The 24,598-nt window shown below is 38.5% G+C and overlaps 2 protein-coding genes across 3 annotated transcripts in view; both read left to right on the forward strand.

Moving 5' to 3' along the window:
- Positions 1 to 8,522, forward strand: part of abca12 (ATP-binding cassette, sub-family A (ABC1), member 12) — a 59,915-nt gene extending 51,393 nt beyond the window's left edge. Inside the window, exons 63-71 of the mRNA XM_086090491.1 lie at positions 107 to 308; positions 608 to 717; positions 1,495 to 1,645; positions 4,184 to 4,318; positions 4,538 to 4,641; positions 4,833 to 4,925; positions 5,095 to 5,200; positions 6,627 to 6,764; positions 7,192 to 8,522. Of these exons, the coding sequence (XP_085946617.1) occupies positions 107 to 308; positions 608 to 717; positions 1,495 to 1,645; positions 4,184 to 4,318; positions 4,538 to 4,641; positions 4,833 to 4,925; positions 5,095 to 5,200; positions 6,627 to 6,764; positions 7,192 to 7,305 (1,153 nt within the window). The 3' untranslated portion in view covers positions 7,306 to 8,522. The remainder of the gene's footprint in view (positions 1 to 106; positions 309 to 607; positions 718 to 1,494; positions 1,646 to 4,183; positions 4,319 to 4,537; positions 4,642 to 4,832; positions 4,926 to 5,094; positions 5,201 to 6,626; positions 6,765 to 7,191) is intronic.
- A 584-nt stretch (positions 8,523 to 9,106) lies between these two features.
- bard1 (BRCA1 associated RING domain 1) lies at positions 9,107 to 24,499 on the forward strand. 2 transcript variants are annotated; one of them, XM_086091451.1, is made up of 12 exons: positions 9,107 to 9,157; positions 9,231 to 9,326; positions 9,628 to 9,684; positions 10,182 to 10,330; positions 10,926 to 11,902; positions 13,197 to 13,277; positions 14,176 to 14,348; positions 16,516 to 16,630; positions 16,712 to 16,847; positions 18,025 to 18,117; positions 20,723 to 20,820; positions 22,416 to 24,499. In XM_086091451.1, exons 1-12 carry the CDS (start codon positions 9,138 to 9,140, stop codon positions 22,758 to 22,760), a joined length of 2,340 nt encoding a protein of 779 aa, XP_085947577.1. In that variant the 5' UTR covers positions 9,107 to 9,137; the 3' UTR covers positions 22,761 to 24,499. The 2 variants fall into 2 exon arrangements, with proteins under 2 accessions (XP_085947577.1, XP_085947579.1); XM_086091453.1 differs by lacking the exons at positions 9,107 to 9,157; positions 9,231 to 9,326 and having other exon boundaries at positions 9,642 to 9,726.
- The last annotated feature ends 99 nt before the right edge of the window (positions 24,500 to 24,598 follow it).

A 24,598-nucleotide genomic window follows, 5' to 3' on the forward strand; every position in this document is an offset into this window, starting at 1 on the left:
TGCTGCCACTTTTGAACTTTTCCCAAATATTTTCCAATTAAAATAACTACTGAATATTACATGTCCAACAGTGATTCCTCATCTTGTCAACATTTTCTCTCTGCAGGCACTTGATTTTGGGCAGGAAAAAGGTGTCTCAGATGACTGAAGATGAAGATGAGGACGTTGCAGCTGAACGCTTGCGGGTGTCCAGTGGAGCAGCAGGTGCAGACATCCTACAAGTCAACCAGCTCACCAAAATTTATCAGCATCTCACCAAGAAGAGCTATGCAGTCAATCGGCTGTCTGTGGGAATTCCTGCAGGAGAGGTAATCCTGCCAGCAAGGGTTCATAATTATTTTTGCGGGGGGACTGCTTAAAGCATAATGTTCCTGGCCCCTGTGTGAAGAAGTAGTCGGAAGAGAGACTAATGTATAGAGGTTTCCTGACATCCTGGATAACTAAATGATCACCAATTCCCAGTTCTTGCTAAACCAATGTAGAATGATTTTACAAGTGTTACATGATTTACTTACAATGCCTTATTTAAATGGAGCTGTTTATGAAGTGGTTGCATATTGAACATTGTGTCAAGCCGGTTTAATAAATGATTAATCTTTTTCCAAAGTGCTTCGGTCTGCTGGGAGTGAACGGAGCAGGAAAAACAACCACTTTCAAGATGCTCACAGGAGATGTTAGCCCCACTGATGGCACTGCACAGATCAGGGACTGGGATGGGTATGCTACTCATTCATTATTTTTGAGTTTTTAAAAGCACAGCAAAGCAAGTGAGATGGAAGCATATGGCCCTCTCTGCAAACATGCTGACTCACATCATCTCTGGTGGTGAATGTTTTTAGTCGGTGCGTTTTATTGTTGAAAGATGACTTCAGTGCCGGATATACAGTGTGTTATTTGCATAATATGTTCTAATATCAATTTATTCTGTTAATACGTCTTGTTCAGACCGACATATGTATGTAATGCAATAACTGCCACCTTGTGAATGGAATTGTTTAAAGACTTGGGCCACATGCATGTTTCTAAAGACGACAACAAGACGCTTAATTAATGCTCATGTTCATGCTTCACTGCAGGCGTCGTTTGGTCCATTGTACCCAAACACTTTTTGGCCCCTTGACGCTCAACATTTTCCCCCTGGGAATATTTGTCTCTGGAAAATGTATAATTAGTTACTTTGGAGTTCAATAATTGCAGTGTAGATTTTACCTTGAGGATCAGAAATTCTCTAAACGCACTAATGTTTCTTTTAATTATAAAGGCATTTCATTCTATTATGTGAGCTTGGCATGACTGCCAGATAGATCCTAACTATATTGTTCTATGGAGCATAAATCATTATTCATACATGAAAGCACATTCAGATTTATAGTCTGTATGTTGGGCTTTCTAGTACAAAGCACCACTCAACCTCCGTGTCCACCCGTCTCCCCTATTGAATATTCCGAACGCCTTTCAAGTGAGTCTTTCTATTTTTTGTGTGTATTTCCTCAGGCGGCTGGTAGACATTATGGAGTGTCGGCGCAAGGGAATTAACATCGGCTACTGTCCCCAGGTGGATGCGCTGGATAATCTGCTCACTGGAGAAGAGCACTTGTATTTTTACGCTCGTATTCAAGGCATCTCAAAGAGAGAGATAGACAGGGTAAGCGTTGAAGGCTGTGCTGTTTTTCATTATCTTAACAATCATTCCATTGATGTCTGAAATGAGGTTGCAGGTTGATGCATCCATGCCAAAATAATCAGCAGTTGTGACAACAATGAGTGATGTCTGTTACTTCTTGGGCAGCTGGAATTGCTTACACTTCTGTTGTCAGCGTGTGGCGTGTGAAATTCTAACTTCAGAATTACGCTCATAGGCAAAGTATTCAAAATGTGACTTTGAAGATGACAAGATTCCATTTGAGATGTGACTATGGTCCTGTTTTTTCTCCTTTATCATTCTCAGAACCAATCAGCTTTTTCTGCGTTGACTACTTAGTGTGCTTCCCAGAAATATACACAACTGACCAACATTTGCTGGCCCTAAAGGAAATGTGTGAAATAGGCAGAAAAAAATCATGTAAATTATGCAACCAGCAATTCAACATTATTTAAAGAGCAATTTTAATGTCGGCTAATAAAATAAAAACAAACAAAATAAATTTCAATCAATACGTAAACAAAGTGGGAGCCAGCACAATGACTTTAAAATCAGTGTCATGTGCTGTGTTTTTTTGTGCCAGTTAAAGGTCGCACAGCAGCATTCTGAACCAGCTGCAGTCGGGTAAGTGACATCTGGCTGTGCCCAACATAATGCGCAGTGCATTAGTCTAAGCAATTTGTGATAAAAGCATGAATCAAAATCTCAAAATGATGCAGAGGAAGAAACTGTTTCGCTTTGGCCAGTTGATGCAATTGAAAAAAGCAAAATTTGGTCACTGAGGTGAACCTTGGCTTCAATGGACCATAAGGAAATCTCCCAAACATGTGAGAAAATGTATTACAGTCTGGTGAGACCGAGGTTGAACTATTTGGCCATAATCCCAGAAGGATTCCATGGCGACTGAATCATGCTTTGGGGTTGTTTTTCTTCCAAATGTAGTCTGGCTTTAGACAAGGTTGAAGGAATTATGAACAGTTCGAAATAGCAGTTAGTGTTTGTTAGTACAAAGCCTGTTTGAAAGCGAAAAGGTCACAAAAACCCTACTAGAACATCTGAACTGTATTTGCTTTTTTGTTTTGTTTTTATCAAAGCCACTTTAAATGGTGGCCGGTGTTTGCTGATTCTCATTGCATTTGCGTTTGAATGAGATTGGTTTAGTCTAACACAGCCACATCCCAGTTATAAGAGGGTGTGTACACTTGTGCAACCACATTAATTAATTTGTTTATTTGTACTTTCCCCCTCGAAAATATTAGTAATGTGAATAATAGCCACATTAATGGTAAACAAATGTATTCAAATGATTTGCCTTATCACAAAAAAAACACATTATTTTAACAGGGGTGTGTAGACTTTTTATTTATATCCACAGTGTGTGTGTGTGTGTGTGTGTGTGTGTGTGTGTGTGTGTGCATGTTTGAGAAACACACACTTTGTGAGACAGCATGCCCAATGGCTCCGTCTCACCCTGTTTGGCTGCAATAATGTTATTATGGTCCTTTGGCCAAATGATCATGGCCTAATGAACAAAGATGAAGATGAGGCTCTACCTAAGAGTTCTTGTCGTGTCATCTCCCGCTGACACTATCCCATCCTTTGTTGTGGATAATGGGGATGCCTTAATGGAGTCATTTCACATTGGCATGTTTTTGTCAGGCCTAATGTGTGGTACAGTCTCAGGTGAGAGGGGGTGAATCTCATGTGCAATACAATACCAAGGCAAATCCTCAAAATCACAAATAGAATAACTAGAGGTGTCAGGCGATTACAATTTGTAATCGTAATTAATTGCATGACTTCAATAGTTAATTCATGATTAATCACAAATTTTATCTTGTTCTAAATGTACAATAAAATGAACACTTAATTTTTCCCCTAAATTTTCATATTCTTGTTAATATAAAAGTTTAATTTTTTTTAAACTAATAGAAATATAGCTGCATCTTTTAGTCATAGATACAATAATTTCATAATAGTTCATGCTATTGAGTTAAAATTTATATTGATGTGATATTGATTTGTGTTGAGGTCATATTTCTGCCACTAGATGGCATAATTGTATTTGTTAGACGGTGATAGCTCAGTGCATTTTTCTTGAGAGTTATCTCATTTTTAACATGAAGTAACTTGTGAAATTCTGCACATTTTTAAAATTGTAAAATACAACTTGACCCCAGTCTCCACAAATGTATGCATTATTATTACATTTATTACTGCTAAATTTTGACAGACGTGTCTGCTGCGTTGCAACTGGAATTCCCCCAGTACAGGCGTTTAAAAAAAAATGGTGCAGTTAAAGGAACTTTAAATTAACTCCAAATTAAACCACAAATTTTGACACCACTATTAAATACTGCATCAAACAGTAATTACATACACAGTGATGTGGATTTGTAGCATGCCAACAAAGGCAATCTAACATTTAAATGTGACGTTGATTATGGTGAGTTCTTCAAAACTTGATTAGTTTGTGGCTTTAAAACTGTTGTTTACCTGCTGTGTTTAAAACCTTTACAATCCCTGCATGCGGTCTTCCAGGTGGTGAAATACCTTCTAAAAAAGCTGAAGCTTAACTACCATCGAAATATTACCATTGATGGCTACAGTTGTGGCACACGCAGGAAGCTTTCCACCGCTATCGCTCTCATTGGACATCCGCAGATTCTGCTCCTGGTGAGCACGCATATTCTTAATACCTGGAAAAAGGCATATACTAAACCAATTGTACTGTACTTTTCCCATTTCAGAGTATGTAAGTGTAATAAAAAAAATAATTTAGAAGCACTGCACTTGACTCAAGAGAATTCTCCCTTAGGTGTCACCCCCATTCTTGTATTCTCTTTTTTTGTTTGAACCGTGACTTGAAAACGCTGTCCTCCTCTCACGCATCAGGATGAGCCGAGCTCTGGCATGGACCCTCGCACCAAACGACACCTGTGGAAAATCATCTCTGAGGAGGTGAAAGGAAAGACTGCAGTGGTCCTCACTTCTCACAGGTTAGAGAGAATGACCTCATTTCTTCATGTGTGACAGTGCTGGGAGTTCGCACAGTGCTGGTTGTCAAGAAAGTATTAAATATTCAACAGATTTTTTTTTTTTTAGAAGAAGAAGAGCTTCGGTATTGTAAACTACCCTTTTTGAGTCCAGACTTGACCTTTTGACTTCTCAATTTTTGTTCATGTCTCAGCATGGAGGAGTGTGAGGCACTGTGTAGCCGCCTGGCCATTATGGTGAAAGGTCAGTTCCGCTGCCTGGGCTCCTTGCAGCACATTAAGAACAGGTTTGTGACCTCTAATCAGTTTCACATCCTCAAATACAGTCATTTCTGCCCTGTTGTGAAAATTGCTGCAGCTATTTCTTCATCCGACTAAACGCACCCCTTAGCGCACCACCTTGCCTCCACCGCTCACACATTTAACACTTGACCCATCTCATGTCGTTACGTGCAGGTTCGGCAGTGGGTTCACTCTGAAAATGTACTTGGCTGAGTCTGCCAGTGATGTCGAGGCAATCACTGTGTTCATGCAGAAACGATTTCCAAGCACGTACTTGAAGGTGGCAATATTTGATATATATTTTCCCTTTTATTTATTTTTTTATCTCTTCTGAAATCTTTTGCAGTATATTGCTCTGTCACACTACTTGTCCACTCGTGTTAAATGCACCTGATAGCAGTATTGAGAATTTGAATTCAAATAATAAAATGTGCAGCTCATTTGGGACAAGAAAACAATTACTTGTCTTAACTCAAATTTCATTTAACGGGGAAATCCGACTTAAGTCGAAATTCGGGTTACATCGCGTCCAGCGTAGGAACGGAACACGGACGTAACTCGAGGACTCCCTGTAATCAATTATCAAATTAATCGACAGCTATTTTAATAATTGAGTAATCATTTGGAGCCATTTTTTTATATTAAAATGTTCTAATCTGTAGTCCTCCATGAAAAAAGACTGCTTATCTTCTTTGTTTAATCAAAATAAGACATTTGCAAACATCTGTTTTTATTTGGAACACAATGACCAAACCGGTAACATAGTACAACATCAATCCCCCCTTTTTTCTTAATCACTATACGAATATGAAGTATGAAATAAACACCACACTGCAAAAAGGACTGTAGAAATTTTAAGAAAAAATATATAGTAAAATAAGAAAATTATTACTTCAAATAAGCAAAATTATCTGCCAACAGAACAAGAATTTTTTACTTAAATTTACCTTTAAGATTTTGAAAAAAAAAAAGAAAATAATACTAGGCCCATACCAACCACTGCGGTCTAGAAAGTAGTATTTTCAGACTAAAAACAAGTATTGTCGACTTTTTTCAAGCTGTAATAAATATAACTATTTTCTTAAAATACTTGAGTATTATTTTTTTTTTAGTTTGGATAACTTAGCCTGAGTGTCAAGCAGGGAGGTAACAGGTCCCATTTTCTTTGTCATGACCTAGCCAGAAATTGAACCCACAACCTTCAAGTCTGAGGGTAGGCACTCTATCACTAGACCACTGAGCTGGTTCTGAAAGAAGGAAAAATGTGCTTAGTAAATATAACAAAATGAACCATATTGCACTTGTCTTCTGTTTTCATACTTGTATTTTTTCTCATTTATCTTATTACTAGAATAAGAAAACTTATGAAACCCCAGTTCAGGGCCTTTGATGTTGGTTAGTTGTCATCTTAAAATGTGGGAAAACACTCAATGCCAAGACTGCTTGATCAAATAAGATAATTAAGTAATAAGTAATAAATGTAGGTTAAATTTAAAAATATTATATCTTACTTAAGATTTTAGTTTTTGCAGCGCAATCACTGGTTGACAGTAATCAGGGGGAAAATGCTTTTGTAATACAATTTAATGCAAAATTACAAGGAATCTGATTAGTTGATTAATCAATTCTAAAAATATTCGATAGTGACAGCACCAGACAGCATTTACTGTATGCTGAAATTTACGTCATCCTATTTTGTCATTTAGGACCAGCATTCGTCCATGGCGGAGTTCCACGTTCCTGTCGCACCAGGAGGGGTGGCTGACATCTTCCAACAGTTGGAGTGCAACAAGACTTGGCTGAAGATCAAACACTTCTCTGTGAGCCAGACCACCTTGGATGAGGTAAGAATGAGGCATCAACTGGGAGAGCGAACTCAAAAATCTTGGGGTTTTTTGTTGATGTGGATACAGCAGATGCTGCAGAGTGACGGAAAAGCGGTAGGAGGATAAATTGGGACAGTCAAGAAAGCTTGAGTGGGAGTGGAAGACAGAGTAGGGAATGTAAAATGAAGGCAAGAGGGAAGCTGGCAGGTTGGAGGGCATGCCCGAGGGAAAATAAATGGAATATGAGTTGGGGAGAGAAATTATGCACCCAGTGTTGATTTTCTGCAATCTGCTCTTCTGGGGCTCTGGGATTGGAAGATACCACAAGGAGAAGAAACGAGGGGGGCCTGAGGAATAAAATCAAGCAGTGAACATTTGCAGTGATTGAGGATTTCAAGGGGGCAATGAATATTACAATCATAATATTTTTGTTCATCCTCTACAGGTCTTCATCAACTTTGCCATGGGAAACGCTCACATGAATTCCCTCTCAACTCACAGCAAAGGAGATGATGATGATGATGATGACCTGGGCTTCATAAAAGAAGTAGACACATAGTGCTGACTGCTTGCTATTATTTCATTGAAATGAGAACATTATCTGCTTATACTGCATCTGTCCTAAATAGATAGATTAGACTACAAATCTACCATGCCTGGCAATCAGATTTAACTCTCCTAAGATTCAATGTGAAGAGCGACTATTATTTCGACGTCGCCTAAATTCTATTGTTGCTGTTCTCTTGAGCACATTTACATGCCTGCACAGATGAATATTTATTGATGTGTATGTACGAAGGATTTTTTTTTTTTATCCTACTTGAAAGGTTACCTAATCTAGTCATCTCGATTTGTATGAAAAATACTATTCATGACATAGTTTTAAATTTTTTTGAATTGTATTTTGTTATCACTTAAAAGGATTTTATATCAATACATTCCAAAATGTATAATAAAAAAAATATTGTTAATGTGCACATCTTTATCTTAATGTATGTCTTACTTCAAAAATGATTGTTCTAAAAAATATATATATATTGTGCCTATGGGCCATTTTATTATGGTCTTGAATGTATTCAGCAATATATTTTTTCATGATTCAAAAAAAAACATTGAAATAAAATTGAATGAATGAATTGAATTTGCCTCTACAATATAACTGATTACATTATGGCTGTAGGATGCATTTTGCTGGATTTGTTTTGGGGGGTTTTAAATTGCAAATGTGATACTTTGCCTCACCATAAAGCTGAGAAAGCTAAATCAGCAATGTAGTGGTAGCTGTTGGTTAATTTGATTTGATTTGTGCTGTTGTTCCACACGTGGCACAATGTTTCCAATTTGTGTATTAATGTGTGTAGTTTGGTTTAGAAATGTACTGCTTCTTCTAGATTATAATTCTGGTTATCGCTACAGTATATAGCTACAAATGAGTACAGTCAACTCAACACCCGCTATTCGCAGCTCATGAATAGGGAAAATTCACATATAATTGACGCCCAATGAAATGCATTCGGGTGGAGACTTTTTTTTTTTTTTAAACCCACAGCAATTCTACAAAGAAACATGATAAACATTCAAGATGTTTTCCATGAAAAACAGGGAGGGGATTGAGGGGGCAAAACTACCCACCAGCAAAATATATTGATGAAAAATATGGGAGGGAAAAAAATCCGAGTGAGCCTCGAGCATGCGTGGGTCGACTGCACATACCAGAAGATGTGTTTCAAAATGTTTAGATTCCTTTCAAAATAAAAGTTTTCAGTTGGCATAACATTCTACAATGTTGATGTATTCTTTAATGTTGAGCACTGCAGTATACAGAACCAGGGCAACATATGAACAATATGAATAAACAATTTTTTTGTAAGCTCTATTTGTTGATTTCGGTTTAGTTTTAAGTATTTCACCACATTTTTGTGGCAAATAGGTACTAAACGCTTCCATGAATGGCAAAAAACGGCAACAAACTGTTGTTTTTTTAAGAAATTCACATAGTTTAAATCTTACAACATTATGCAACAAAGGTTTACAGATTATTTGATTTTAAATAAATGCGTAAAAAGTGCAAATTTGCATGCACGTGTGGCAACTTTTTTAACTTCCTCATTGACAATACAAAGTTTCTGTGACTTGACATTTGTCACTTCAAATGAGTGCAACAGCATTGTCGCCTACTACTTTCCTATTAGACATGGCTTTGAAGCCATGTTGTGACATCTACGAGTGCTAAAAAAAAAAAAAAAAACGAGACGTGAGTTTTTCAACAAATAGCTGGGGAACGGTTCCACAGGAAAGTGAACCGCGAACATGTGGGGGACAACTTTTTTGAGGGAACCGGAATTTCGTCATCTGTGTCGTCAACAGTGACATCCCTCGAACAGGCGGGAGATGCGAGCAGTAACCAGGAAGTAAGTCGCTTTTTTTGTTTTGTTGGGCGTAATATATATATTTTTAACTAAACAGAGTTGCATTAAATTTTAGAATAATGGATACATCTGTTGTGGCGCAAACAAACGACTGGAAGAACACCAAAGAGGCACTTACCAACTTTCGACGTCTGCTACTTTGTTCAAAATGGTAAGTTACCGCAACCTTGACTTCTCTTTACCAGTAGATATTCGCTTTTACCGGAATAATCAGAACGGGAAAACCTACAACAATCAAATGGATCTTTGACAGTCCATTCAGCTAACTCGATCTCAACAGCTTAAATAAATAATTTAAATTTGTTGCTTACGAAACTGACCTTGCAATATTTCTTCGAGTAACTTTACAACGTTGACATTTGTGACGTTACTTTAGTGACGACGGTTATTTAGGAGGAATCTGTTGAAAGACAGGAACCGATCAAGTGCATTGCTGTTTTCTTTTACTCCAGCTCCCAGTTACTGAAGGATCCAGTTTGTGTCGGAACATGTGAGCATATGCTGTGCAGGTAATGTCCCCATTACTTTGTATGCCCTGCAGAAATGCACAGGTAGGTGTAAATTATATCTCAATGACTTGGCTACGCTTGGTATTCATGCGCGCACACTGATTTAATGACAACGTCACATACTAACAACCTGGAATCGAAGGCACTCAAGTACGTATGCTACAGTGGAAGCAATTGCACACCGATGTAAATTGACTGCAAGATGAGATCAGATCAGATGAGATGAGGCGAGATTGTGTGTGTGTGTGTGTGTGGAAGGTAACAAGCGGTGAAGCAAGTTGCTCGTGCACGTAAATGCAGATGGTGTTTTTGCAGTGTATGATCAAAATGGCCATGCACACCTGTTTTTCTGTAACATGCTTAAAATACATAGTCCATACATTTTTTGTACCCCACCCAAGTATTTGTGTTTATTGAGTTTGTAATTGTATTTCTACTGAACAAAAGAAGTGTATTTCAATGACTTTTTTCATTTTTTATTTTTTTTTATTTCATAGGTCGTGTGCAGGCCCACAGGCAGGTGATGGCTGTGTGGTTTGTCACAGCCCTGCCTGGGTGAAAGACATCAAAATCAACAGGCAGCTCAGCAGTATCATACCGCTCTATTGTGACTTGGAGTCCATGTTGAACCCTGATGGACAGCTTGGTAAATGTTGCTCAGCTGTGAAACAAGTTTGCTCAAATCAATATTTACTGGCTTCCGTTCCTTTGTCACTGTGGCAGACTCGAACATCTACATTATGACACTGGGGGTGGACAGTTTCTTTCCTTTCCGGCAGCATCCCTCTAATGACTGTAATTATACAATGCAATTAGTAATGCTAGGGTTTTTGTGAACAGACTGTGTGGCAAGCATACAAATAGTCAATATGTGCTTTTATTTCTCTGTTTATGCCAGTTTGTGTGCACTATAAGTCTGGTTTCAAAGCTCTTAAGCATACGGGACTCATTATGACATTTTAATTAGTAATTCAAATTTCTTACAGGTGGTTTGAAAGTCTTGAAAATGCGCCAATTTTAATATTGCATATTCTGATTCAGGGGCAAACAAAGTTTAGGGTGTAGGTAAAACTTTTTAGAGTTGTTAAAGTGCTTGAATGTGACTGGATAGTTTTACAAAGCCTGACAAGTTATATGACGTGAAGTGACCTTTTCAATTAGTGTGTTTGAATAAAAATCAAAGGAAGTAGTATTTTATTATTATTTTTTTTTTATATAGATTTTTTCATTTCTCATTGCAGACTCCTCTGAGGTAATGCGGCCACAAAATGAGGGCACTGTCTTAAAACACAAGAAGAACTTCAAGATCTGGCTCAGCCCTCGGAGCCGTAAAATGCGTTGTGTGGTGGAAAAAGTTCCAAAAGTCTCCAAACCTGAAGGCAAGTCTTTGCAAAAGGCAGCTGAAGTTGGTGACCTGACAGTTTTCAGCTTCCCCTCATCCTCTCAAGACTCTGGCTCCTCTTCTCCAAAGTCCAACAAAAACAACCAGAAGAGGAAGAAGAGGACAAATACGAAAAATATTGGCAGTCAAAGGAAAACAATGCGAAAAGCCTCAAGGAAACAGAGTCGACAGACGGTGAAAAATAATCTTGATGCCATAAACAAGCAATGGAGGATGGTAGAGGATCAAAGTACCTTAACGGAATCAGAGCAGCATGGTGTAGAAGTTGAAAGGGCGCCTAATAAAAGGGTTACCTTCGTTAGCCCTGTTGTCATAACTGACATTGGTGATCTCAGGCCTGTGTCTAGCACTAGCACCCTGAGAGATGGACCTGCTGAACCCAAGAGTCCAAAGTTGCTTTGTCAGAATGGATCAGACATTATTGATGACACACTGCCAGCCTCTGACTCCATCCCCAAAAATATGCCAAAAAAACAGGGCACCCTTTCTTCTCCGCAGCGTTCCTCAAAACGCACAAGACTGGAGGCGGAGGTCGTTACCCTGGAGACAACACCGAAAATGCCAACAGCCTCATCAGGCCGCTGTCGGAAGTCATTAGGTCACTTGTCCCCTGCTGCCATTCATTTTCCATCTTTGACCAAACTGAGGAGTGAAAAGACCCCCAGAGATCGAGAACAGAGTCTGCCTGTTCCAAGTAGAGCTGTTAGAAAATCTCCCTCTTCTCGTGCGTCTATGGGGCGCTCCAACTCAGGGAGCCCAACAGTTGTGAAGAAGAACCGCAAAGGAGAAACCCCGCTGCATTTAGCTGCTATAAAGGTACATTGTCCTTTTTTTCAAGACCTATTTTACTATGAGCTGTTGAAATGATGATTTTTGTGTAGCCAATTGCTTATTTTACCTTAATAGTCAGTGAAAATATGCTTGCTAATTTGACTTGATTTGCTGCTGTGTATTTAGCATGAGTCAATGCAGTCTAAATGGTGGTACTGGTAACTGTGCAAACTTGGATTTGTGTTTTTTGTTTTTGTTAAAGCACTTAAAAACAGTGCTTTTCAACCGCGGTCCTCGAGTACCCCTGTCCAGCCTGTTTTCCATGTCTCTCTCAGCCAACACAGGTGTTTCAAACGATCAGCTCATCAGCAAGCTCTGCATGAAGCCTGATAACAATCCTCAGCTGTGTTGGCTGAGAAAGACATGGAAAACAGGCCAGATAGGGGTACTCAGGGACTGGGGTTGAGAACCAGGGCTTTAAAACAACCAACACTGTTCTCTTAAAATGAAATCCAGGGACAGCAGAAAACAGCAGAGGGCCCAGAATTGAACCATGGGGAACACCATATGTTCCATTATACTTCCAAATACATATTGCACATATTCGTCCAACCACTTTTTTTTTTGATCAACATACACTAGTCCGTATGAATGGATTATAATAAAGAAATCTCAACATTCACAGGTTTAGTAATGAGCACACAAAATTCTCTGCAGCACAGATTGGCCAAGTAATGTAGCATGATCTGATTTGATCGGCTTGAGTCAGGTCACGAGTGTGTGTCTTGACCTCTGCCAAACCCCTGAAACTGACACACCGAACTCAGGTTAAGAACCACTGCACTCGTACAATCCTTGTAATCAAATTACCTTTTAAAAACGCACACGAACACACATCTGAATCGCTAAGGTGACAGTATTCAACACAAAAAATTGTCACAGCTATCCTACTCACTCTGCTGCAAGTCCATGATGAGGTTTTATTTTTTTTGTCTTGTAGTAGACTGTAGGGATTACTGTGTCTAGGTTTCAAAATTGTCAGCATAGCATGAAAATCCTGGTTTTCAGCACTGGAATATTGATGCAAATCCTTGGTGATGAAAGTTGCTTTGGAGCACGCAGTTCACTTAAAAGTTGTATGGAAGCTTTTATGTAACTTGCTCAACGGTGCGCCGGCTGGCAGAACTTCCAACTGACTTTTCCTCCTTTATACTGTACGGATAGAAATGAAATGCGATTCTGCATGTTTGTCATGTTGTTTCATACTTCAGTTTCACTTTTTTTCTTTCACCAGCAGGTTTACAGTGTTGCTTTATTAATTATCGTTGGTGTTCTACAGGGTGATGTAGAGGGTGTCAAGGAACTTCTGAATCAGGGCGCTGACCCCAACCTGAAGGATAATGCCGGATGGACACCTCTGGTAAGACCAATAACCTGCTTGGAATGCCATAAATCCAGATATACCGCCATGCCCTTTTTCGACATACTTTACAGTAAACGACCGCTATGTTAGACTCCAGAATTCTGTTTGAATCTGTTCCAGTCCTGTTGTGTGTCTCGTCTGTCGACTGCAAATTTACAGTCTCTGTATTTACATTTTGTCTGGAGCCCCAGGGCAATATTTAGACTGTAGTTCAGCCATGGCCTAGATGCGACTTCATGCCCAGTCTTGCTTCACCAGCCCACTTAGTGAGAGCTCATATGTTTGAGTGAAAGCTGTTGTCCAGCTGTCTCATTTTCCTATAACCGAGAGAGGCGCAGTCAATCAGGCGGTTTCTTGAGCGGTAAAAAATCAATCATTTCCAGTTTCTGATAGTAGCCCTTCGCTCTGCTGTTTCCTGTTATGATGCTTGAGGCAAAATTTTGAAAATTTGATGTGACTGTGTCACATTTCCACCAATGTGACTCACATGTAAAGATCACGGAAGTCTGTTGTGTGTCAGACTTGCGTTCGTGTGTGCAGTTTCATATCATCTGTTGTTAACTTGCTTCAGTTTAAGTTACATGTTTAAAATATTCACCTGAGACCAAAAAAATGTCACAGCAACTAACACTACAAATTATCAGCAATTGGCCGCTCAGTTAAAGGGATCCTCCCACTTTTAAAAGTTGCAGTACACAATTGTTGAAATAGTTCTTAATCTAATCTTATTTATTATCTTGCATGAAAAATAATTGTTTAAACATGTTAATGTATTGAACATAGATCGTTTCAACATATGGTACATAGTAATGTATAATATCCTTTCTGACTATTTTCCACCCAAGCTGTTTGCTGATTCAAGACTTACAGAATACCGTATGTTTGTGTATTTCAGCACGAGGCATGTAACCTGGGCCATCTGGTAGCAGTGGAGGCACTATTGTCGGGGGGGGCCCTGTTGAACACTCCTGGCTATGAAAACAACTCTCCGCTTCATGATGCTGTGCAAAACGGGCACATAGCTGTGGTCAAATTGCTGCTACAGTTTGGAGCATCACAGAGTGTAGTGTAAGATCTGTTTTTTTTTTCTTTTATACTGGCAGTTTTTTGCTTCTACAGAATAAAGGCATTGTTACAATGCAGGCATGAGTCACTGGCAGGCAATTTCCAGGTGAAGAATAAGGTGATTTCCTATTCTGGAAGCACAGGGCTTTACTGCACTCCAGTAAAAAAACAAAATACATATAGAGTTGAACTCCCGCTATTCACAGATGGGGACAAATGGTGAAAATCCGTGAGTGATGCTTAGCCTGGCGGGTGGGCAAGAAAAGCATGGCGGCCCACCTGTATTGGCAAAACCAGTTGTCATTTTTATGTGAAGCGGAATGTTCCGTGTTTGCTGAAAGTAATTAATAATGTAATTTGTAATAAAACTTTGTTACTTAAAATCAAGTAGTTAGTAAAGAAACTAAGTTAATCAGTAATTGCATATCGACACCTTAAAATAATCGCCCAGATAATTTTTCCCCCAGATTTTTCAGGAAACACAAACAAATTAACCATTTGCATCATGAAGAGATGATTTAGACAAAAATATATATTTTTTTGCAAAAACAAAAAATACGTAGGCAATTATTTTAAGAGGGTGACGATATTTGAAATGCATCACACACATAATGAAGTTAATGTTATGATGTTGCATGATATAAATTGGTTTTAATCTCCACACAAATGTTTAATGAACAGGATCAAATAATAATGGTTTATACGTAATTATTTTTACATTAGCGAATGTGTTGCCTCAATTGTTCGTTTAAAACATTTTCCCCAATTTGATTTTTATGTCAACCCGTTTTTTTGTGGAAAACGTACTGAGCTTTATCAGCATTTTTTATGTTTTTTTGAAGCAGTCTATTTTCCCTCACAAATAGCGGGGCTCGACTGCTTAACCAGTAAGAGTGGGTCAAACATACAAACAAACAAACATACATTACCATCACTGTGTTCCTTCCAGCAGCCCTCTGTACAATCAATGTGCACCCATCATCTGCTGTCGTCTCACTGGCAATTTATTTATTTGATGGGGCTCCATCTTCTTTCGCGTGTAGCTCGTCTGTTTAAAAGGGAAATGGAACAAATGAGCCCATGTTTGTGCAAGATAAATACAATCTTTGCCCTTTCTACGCCCTCCTGTAGCACACACATGCAGTCAACTCAGAAGAGGCAATTCAAGACATCTGCCAATGCAATCTCTAATGGAGGCTTTGGCATGCGGCTTTGCATTTGTAAACATGTTACTGCAGACATTCACTGCGCTGTTGTGAAGTAATGTTATAAGACCAAATGGGGATGCATTTGGTACATCGTCATGAGCAAATCTTACAACAGAAATTACTCTTGTGTTAAACATTTTCAGTTCCGCTGTCTGAAATGTGTCCCACTACAAATGTTCATTCTCTTAAGTGTCTCTTTCATGGGCTCTTCCAGGTTTTTGTGATGTATCTAATGCAACTGCTACAATTTCTTCCCATGACTTTGACAAGTGCTGCTATAGAACTACTTTTGGCTTGCCCTCTCATATATTTTGGAGCAATAGCTTGTGACAGATTGTTCTCGACTGCTTTCCTCATCCTTTTCCCCCTCAGTTTTCATGTGCAGCTGCATAAATCGGTTTGTGTGTGGGTTAAAGTGTGTATTTGTGTATCTGTAAATTTTGCTAGAGGTAAGAACCCAAGTGAAACATTTTATGGACCAGTGGACCTATTAATTTTCCCCCATGTTATCTTTGCTGATGCCTAATTTTTCACAGACAACCAGCTGGGCTTGGTCCTCCTAAAGTATTGTTTTTGTTGTTGTTCTCCAGATAACACCTGTCTTTTGATAAGACAACCCGATTGAATTCCGACACAGCAGACCGGCGAAAAATTGCAGCCGTCGTCAAACCTTACATACAGTGGCCTGAGTCAAGTGCACACATTTTACCAGTGCTCTGTGGTCCAAAATAGTAATCATAGATACTTTAAAAAAAATATTGGCGTGTGAGAGTTTTCATTTAATTCTCCGATGACAAGTTTGTTCTTCAAGAGCTTTCAAGTCTTTTAATGAACCTTGGCTTATTTAGTTTAGTGTATGACTGGGCCCCGCACTCTGGTCTGTAGATTGTCTTAGTCGTAGCAAATCGTCTAATTATGTATGTGCCATCTTATCATTACATTTGATCTACTCTTCTTCATAGTAACCTTCATGGCAAGCGGCCTGCAGATTATGCAATAACTCAGGAGATGCTGGAGGTCTTCCAGGAAGCTCAAAATGCCAACACATCTGTGAACAGCCCGGCCGGTCGTTCTGTAGTACGTCTACATTTATTTATTTTTTCTTCCAGTGAAATCTATGTCTCGTAAGAAGTCTAAATTCTCTTTGTCCTCTCGTAGGTGGATAATTGTGTGAAGCAAGAAGAAGAAATCATTTTGTTTCTGTCGAGCAAGCTGTTGCAAACAAACCAGCATCAGTTTGCCAAGCTGAGCAGGCTTTTGGGTGGAACGATAACGCACTCCTTTTCTTCTTTAGGTAGCGTCTTTTGTCTTGAAGACTAAAAACAGATTTTTATTTTTGTCCCCTTTAGGCAAATATTGCAGTATGCGTGCACAGAGTTTCACTCACATTTACACTCTGAAAGATGAAAGGATTTCAGGCTTGGGGCTTTGAACATAATTCGTTAAAACTAGTAGTACAAGGCTATTTTCTGTGGCATGTATTTTACATGTATGGTCTGTGGAAACTCATTAAAAAAAATGCTTGCAGCAAATGAGGATGTTTAAAGTGCTTGTAAGACTTCTAATTTGGAAGCAGACACATTGCGCTAACGTTCCAAATCTTTCAAATATCTTCAGATATCCAAACTGAACTGCCATGTTTGGCTTTAAATATTGTTTATGAGCAGCTACTGCATTTGTGCATGCCATTGCATAAAAAATATTGCCTATAAAATTCCTCACTTGTAGTTCTTAATTTATTGTGATTAATATAGTTTCAAACACCGTTTAGTAAAATATTTCTTGCGTGTACCACAAAGACAAATTGGTTGACGCTATCGCTTAATGTCAGGGGTAATTTAAGTGTTGTGATGGCTCCTTCCATCATCTCAAAATATTGGCTGGCTGTAAGAAATGTATAAAGCAAGCAATATTGAAATTTGTTCACATTTTTAGCATGTCGCTCAAAAGTAAGTCGTTGATTGCAGTAAAGGATTTTTTACTCTGATTGGAAAGCTACAAATCAACAGCAATTGCAGCATGCAATAGGGTTTTCCCCTCCAGGTGTAATTGGTTGGGCTTCACCATCAGCATCACTGATGTGAGAAGTACAAGCAATAAGCTTGAGTTAAAATTTGGAATGCCCTCTAATCACATTTTCTGATTGCCTTCAGGCAGTCTTGTAAATCATTTAGAGTGAGAGAATATGGAAGCCAAAACAATCGCAAGATGCAAGTTTTCTTAATAGAAGTGGTAGCTTATGAATGAGAAGTCAAGAAATAATAAATCAGAAACATGGTACTGTTTAAGAAAATTAAGTAGTACAGTATTTATTTTTCAGAGTTATTTTAAATCTATGGATGCTTATGACGAACAATTCTACTGTTGAACATTGACATTTGACCTTCTCCAACTCAGTGTAACTATAGATCCGTCCTGATGATAGCATTGGGCTGCTAACATGTTGTTTCCTGCTTGTTGCCGTCTCCCAGTGAGTCATATTGTGGTGCCAGAAGGACCAATGCCAAGCACTTACACCACCCTCCTTGGACTTCTTGCAGGCTGCTGGATTGTCAAATACAGCTGTAAGTAAAACTTTATGTTAAATAGCTCCACCATAACGCCATACGTTCCGCTACACATGTAAATTCATATTGCATATATTTGTCCGACCATTTCCTTTTTTGCTCGGCATAGTATGAAGGGATTAAAGTAATAAAGAAATCACACAACGCACCATGCAGAGAAAACACTGTTATAAATTGGAAAAGAAGAATTTGGAAACATAATATTTCAGTACTTCCCACCAGGATTTGATGAAATTAACACCTCTTCTGTATCTACACTGCATCTACCCTGGTTCGTCTTTTGTCAAAAGTGTATGGCCACCAACTTACATTGTGGTGATGCTGTATATAATGTGGGCTACAGCCTTTTTCTGACTTTCTTAATAGAAAGAGTTACAAAACTGAAATATTACGGAGCCTCCACTGACAATCATTCTCTCTAATTGTCTGAGAAATTTACCGGTATGTTCAATCATGCTTCCATTCCGGCTTCAACTTTTCAGTTAAAGAAAAAAAGTTTGTTGCTCATTTCAGAGCCACTTTAGGAATCAAACATATTTATTTATTTTCCTTTGACTTGAGGAGCATTTGTGGCCACTTTTGTGCAAGCAATTTGCAGGTACATTGTCTGCGCTTGTTCCTGTGTCTAGTACATATCAACTTGTCTCACTGCTACATCTGCAAGAGTGTGACAGACTGTGACACATTGTGAGGAATCAGCACGCCTCAGGGTGTCAGCATTACTAGCAAAAAATCTTATTTTTACTCCCTTTTCGGAGGTGACATTTACATAATTACATTAAAATGAAAAAAGCAACATGTTGATTAGCACTGTATCATTCCTACCACATATTATTTCTTGACCGTGTCTATTGAGTAGCGTGGCAGGCCCACTTGTATTATTCTCTACACATGAATCATTTTGAGTCGCAATTCCTATCTTAAAAATGTCACTTTATATGATGTACCAGGAGAGGGGGGAAAAAAACTATTTTTCATTCCCACTGGCTGAGCACCCGACACAGCTTGTCTCTCCCATGACAGTCACAGTGACATGCTATCTGTTTTTGTCCATGTGCGCACGTTCTTGCTCACATAAGGCAGTGGAGCTGTCATTGCCACCTGTCTTTGTATGCTACCGCTGTCAAGCAGGCCAAGCCCTGGTTTGTGCCTCTTTGATACCATAGCAACACCTCAAGATGTATTTCAGTTTGAAGCGGTCACAATGCTCAGTAAATTAATGCGCTTAATTCTAGAACAACTATTCTTGGCATACAGTATTTTGCCAGTGTGTTATGTTCTAAAACTCGTAGGTCAGCAAGAAGAAAATAAAGCTGTAGAACAACCTTGAAGACTGTTTGTACTGCCTCTCTTCTCTATCTGACCAGCACAGATGATGAGCTAATAAAATAGCTTCTTCTTTTTCTTTTTTTTGCTTTAAAATGTGCCGTCTGTGAAACGTATCACAACCCATGTATCGAGATATGCGTCGAGTTGTCTTTTGTGTGAGATGCACACCAGGTAAAAGTCAGTTTTATGTTGCTGATGATTTGTTGTTTGATACGCTATCTTGAATAGTGTGGACTTTGGAGTGCTTAATCAAATCGTAATCCCACCGACCGACTCAAATCGAGTGTTTCCAGTTAAAATTGTTCTAGGTGGTATAAAACATAACTGAACTAAATTATATTGAGGCATCACTAATGAAATTCTACCTTAGAATTGGCTTACAGTATAATGCAGTGCGCTGATGAACAACCACGATCATAAAATATTTTGTTAGGTGACAGACTTTTTCCATCCTTAAATGCGTCCCAATTCTGCATTCAGTCTCTGTAACAATGATTAGCTGAAATGCTAATTACTCCGGAGCACTTAGTACTGTTATCTGGAACAATTAACCCCACTGTGTGTTTGCTCGAGTCTGTTGGACTTGTGCAAAATGAAAATGTGAGGCATGCACTCATTCATATGCACAATATAAAAATAGGTCGTAACATTATCTGATATCATGTGCATTGGAGATGAGCTCAGACAGGCTTTTGATAGCTCGCGACTGGAAATGGTTGTGAAAATGTTTGATTTTTTGTCTAATGTAGTTCTACTCACTAGATGGGACTCTTAAAAATGTGTTTAGTGTCGATGTGTAACTGTTTTTTGAGGTTTGGGTAAATACAACCAGGATGACATTAAATAACCAAGTACCGTGCTGCATTAAAAATACTGAATCTGTTCATTACACATTGGGTTCATACAGGTTGCAATTCATTTCAAATTGTGTATAGTTACAGTCTCGTTAACACTTGCACACAGAGCAAAACAAATGTATGGCTCATACTTTTGTTACATAGTGTTACTTGGGGCTTTAAAAAAACAGAAAGCTAGCTGTCACCAAGCTGTAATTTAACTCTCAGGATACAGAAAAAAAGCTCAGTGTGAAGCGTGAGATACTCAAAACAAGGGCTGCATCATTAACGTGATCATGCTGTTGGCATATTTTTATCAAGCAAGCGCCGTTTGCCAGTAGTTGAAGACTTCCAGCTTATAAACAACATTAACTTTGTCGTCCCGCTCTTTCAAGTCAATATAATTAGCGGTGGCTTTGATTTCTCGTTGATGCTAGGGGTGGAGGCATGTCTGCAGGCAAGCAAGCGGATGCCAGAAAACGAGCACGAAGCAGGCGAAGGCGCCCAACGCAGTCGCATCAACCGATGCAGTTTGGTAAATGAGACACAGACACACATTTCAGAAGTATTGATCGCCTGGACCAATCTTAATTGGTTTGAAAACGAAACAAGAATGTGATCCTAGACTTTTTTTTTTTTACAGAAAAGTACTGTCAACCTTGTGTTTTGAGAGAACTGTTAACAATAGTAATATTTTTTTTACAGTGAATGTTTTTTTATTTTTTTAACCATTGTAACTTGACAGGATCCTTAGTGAGGCTTTCCGCAGGGCATTAAAAACATTGAAAGGTATTCAATTGATTTAATTTAATTAAGGCCTTCAATTGCATTAAGAAGCATTCAATATTTTGTCAAAAGGTGTTCAGAATTGCTTCATGCTCCAAATACTAATTGCTCTCAATTGGAAAAGAAAAATGTAGTGCTCCTGTCACCAATGTCCAACATGAAACAGTGATGCGACCGTGTGGCAGAGGACTACCTCAACACAAATGTATGACTCAATATTTCTCAATATTCAATACTTATGATAACTGTAACTATTAACTAATTTCTCCCAAAAACTTATAAATACGTTCTGATGTATTTTAATTATTACCAGTGTCCCAAAAACATATTTTTTATGTGTTTTATGCAAGAGCATACAGAAAGCTTTGAGGCAGCCTCTGAACTGAAGAGAACAGTGGAAGCAATGGTGGTTATTACAAAAACGGCCAACAGGTGTCAACAGAGTATAAGAGATCAACCAGAGCCATGTTGCAATAAGCGGTTTTCTCCACAGTTTTAAACAGATTTGTGACTGATGAAACTTTGGCTATATTCTAATGCTAATTTCTGCAACACGGAAACAGATAGAAATGTACTTTTTTTCCTGATGAAAGAAGAGACTCTAATATTTATTCTAGTAGGTTGCATGTTTTTATAGCAATAGAACGGAATATTCTGTGGGCCTTGCAAAATCAGTCAAAATCCCCGGGAGCAAAGGGAGAAAATGGCTGGGAGTGAATGAGTTAATTACTTACAATAAAATGAATGTATCAATGTACTAAACGATACAGCCACATTTGTATTTGGTAACCATATTAGTCAAATTGTATGTTAAGAGTAAGCGAAACTTGAAAAATATTTTATTGTACATTTAGAACAGATTTAAATTTACGAGTAATCGCAAGTTAACTATGGGAATTATGAGTAATTGCGATTTAAAATTTTTAATCGACTGACAGCACTAATATATAAACTGTGTGTGGGTGTGTGTGTGTGTGTGTGTGTGTGTGTGTGTGTCTTTATACGCAATACGACGTGGACATTAAATTGGTTTCGGTCAAAAATAGCATTCAAAAGCATTAAATTAGATTTGATGATACTTCCAGAAACTATTAAAGTAGGTTTACATTTGTGCTCATTCTTGTACTAACAGTATTTTTTCTTTGGGTTGGCCCTAACATTCCTCTGCATTGGCTTAAACAAATCCTTACACATAATTGGGGAAATGTGCTTGCTTAGATTATGATTAAAAAGTTCCTAGAGCACCATAAATGTAGAAAAAAAGCAGTTTTAGATATATTTTAGCAAAAGCAAGTACTTGAAACAATTGAAGGAATTTCTTCTTTCTCATTGTGTCGCTTGTAGCTCCCACCGCTGTTCGACGGCTGTTTCTTCTTCCTCTTGGGCTCCTTTAAATCGCCCAGTAAAGATGAGCTGGCCAAGCTACTCCGCGATGGAGGAGGTCAACGACTGAGTCGGCGGCCCAAACCTGACAGTGATGTGACTCAAACCCTCAATGCTGCTGCCTACCATGCTTTGCCGGAATCAGACCAGGCCCTCTGCACCCAGTACATCATCTTTGACCAACAGGGTCATCACAAGCCCGCAGTGGTTCGGAGGGGCAAAGTATGGTCTGCTCCTTCCACCTGGATCATTGACTGTATCAAATCTTTTCAACTTCTCCCAGTACCAAGCCTCCAATCAGTATAAGGATTTGTAACTCCAGCTGTTTCTCATGGCAGTCTTTTAATTTTTACCATTTGAATTGATTATGTTTATGATCAGTGTTTATCATGGAGTACTGAAAGTGAGAGTAAATAATTTAAGTCATACTACAGTCCCAATCTGATCATTTCCCCACCACAGCACCACTTGAAGACTGTTGAAAATCTTTCTTGTTTGAGTCATTTTAAAGTGCAATAGTACAGTATTTGCAAACCTTAGACTGGTACTCTATTGATTAGATGTCAGAAAGTATGGCACAAGCTCTTTACATTTGCTTCCACTTTGATCTCACAGAACTATAACATGAGTTTGCTTTTTACAGACTGGACGGAATTTTGGACGACGTCTCGAGTACGTCCATAGCATTCCCTTACATTTGTCAGTCGCAATGCATCCCCTTGCGCAAAATAGGACCCCCAATAGAGGATGAGGCCCTCAGCACAGTGCCTGTTCTGCGTGTACGCGAGGGGTGGCTCTGAATGGGACTTTGCCGTTTCCAAGGAATCATTGTTTGAAAATGAAACGCGCAGAGATAATGCCAAGGATGTATTTTTGTCTTTTAAGAATCCAGGCATTCAAGCCCAGGTGCGTATTTTATTTTATTTTTTCACATATGGTAAATAGGAGTCTGAAAATGGCTGGCACTGCATGAGTTTTTAAATCATTGTTGATGATTATAGTGAGAAGTCATTAGTCAACATGATGAATATCATTACTTAGAACAACAAAGATAATTTGAGCATTTTTTAAATAAGCGCCAAAGAAGTATCTCTCGAAACAAATTCGCATTACAGACAAGATGAATAGAATGTGTTAACAAATTATCAGTTGACCCGCTTGGATTTGAAGATTTCAAGTCCATTTGTTGGTAGTGAAGTGGTGTTTTCAATTTCTGACAGGAGTTTATAAACCTGGGAGGATAGGTAGATCTGTTTATTTGAGTAAGTGTTAAGCACGAAAATTAAATTAAAGGTCTCTTAGCTATATGGACCGTTTTGTTATATATGGTCACAAAAGCTTGCGTTGCAAAATGAACAGAACCAAGCAGCTTTTGAACAATAGCTCTCGATTTACCAAGGAAAGATAATGACAATCTTTTTTGAAAATGCAAGTGCAAAGTCCCAGACAGGATTGATTGAGTGTGGTTTGTTACCTAAATTGGATGTTATAAAAATGCAGATAAACTGCTGCGGCAATGCACGAGGAGAATACACAATCATTTTGTTAGAAAGGTGTGTATTTGTGAATCCAAAAAGTATGTGTAAATTGTATTCAAGGGCTACTGGCTTGCTATTAGAATGCACCTAACTGCTATTGATTCCTTTGTGCTGCTAAAATTTCATCCCTTGTCCACGCTAAGCTGCAGGAGGCCGTTAAATGATAAGAGGCAAGGAAGCGCTTCTAATTAAACCACAGTTGATGTCCTTGAACTCACAAAAAACACAAAATACTCTTCTCACGTAATCCATCGAAAGACACGTTTGATTATTTTGTAACATGAAAAGGTGAAATCATAGTTACTTGTGCTGTTTTTCCCTAATTGAAAACTGAATTTAAATGACAAATTGGTATACTGAACAAGTACAGTAAACACTGCTGAGAGACTGAAAAATATTTGTAATCCGTCATTAATCTGCCTCTTATTAGTGGCCCATTACAGCATTACCATATCTTAAAAGACTCAAACTTAACTAAAATAAATAATGAGCTCAAGAATACTGAGGTCCAAAAAGCAGTATGCACTGAATGGAAATGTTGGCCACAATTAAAAGCTCACTATTAAATGTACAATTTTACTGTATTGGAGGCTCCAGGTGGTAACC

The sequence above is a fragment of the Leptonotus elevatus genome, chromosome 12 (assembly GCF_054856555.1).
Source record: "Leptonotus elevatus isolate MCC_2025b chromosome 12, RoL_Lele_1.0, whole genome shotgun sequence".
Classification (NCBI taxonomy): domain Eukaryota; kingdom Metazoa; phylum Chordata; class Actinopteri; order Syngnathiformes; family Syngnathidae; genus Leptonotus; species Leptonotus elevatus.

Bases quoted from the DNA above. Each gene is read 5' to 3' on its own strand.
- bard1 (XM_086091451.1), top strand. From the start codon at position 9,138: ATGCGAGCAGTAACCAGGAA. The intron at 10,331-10,925 runs GTAAATGTTGCT...TTCTCATTGCAG, and splicing joins GAACCCTGATGGACAGCTTG to ACTCCTCTGAGGTAATGCGG. The intron at 18,118-20,722 runs GTAAGTAAAACT...CGTTGATGCTAG, and splicing joins CTGGATTGTCAAATACAGCT to GGGTGGAGGCATGTCTGCAG.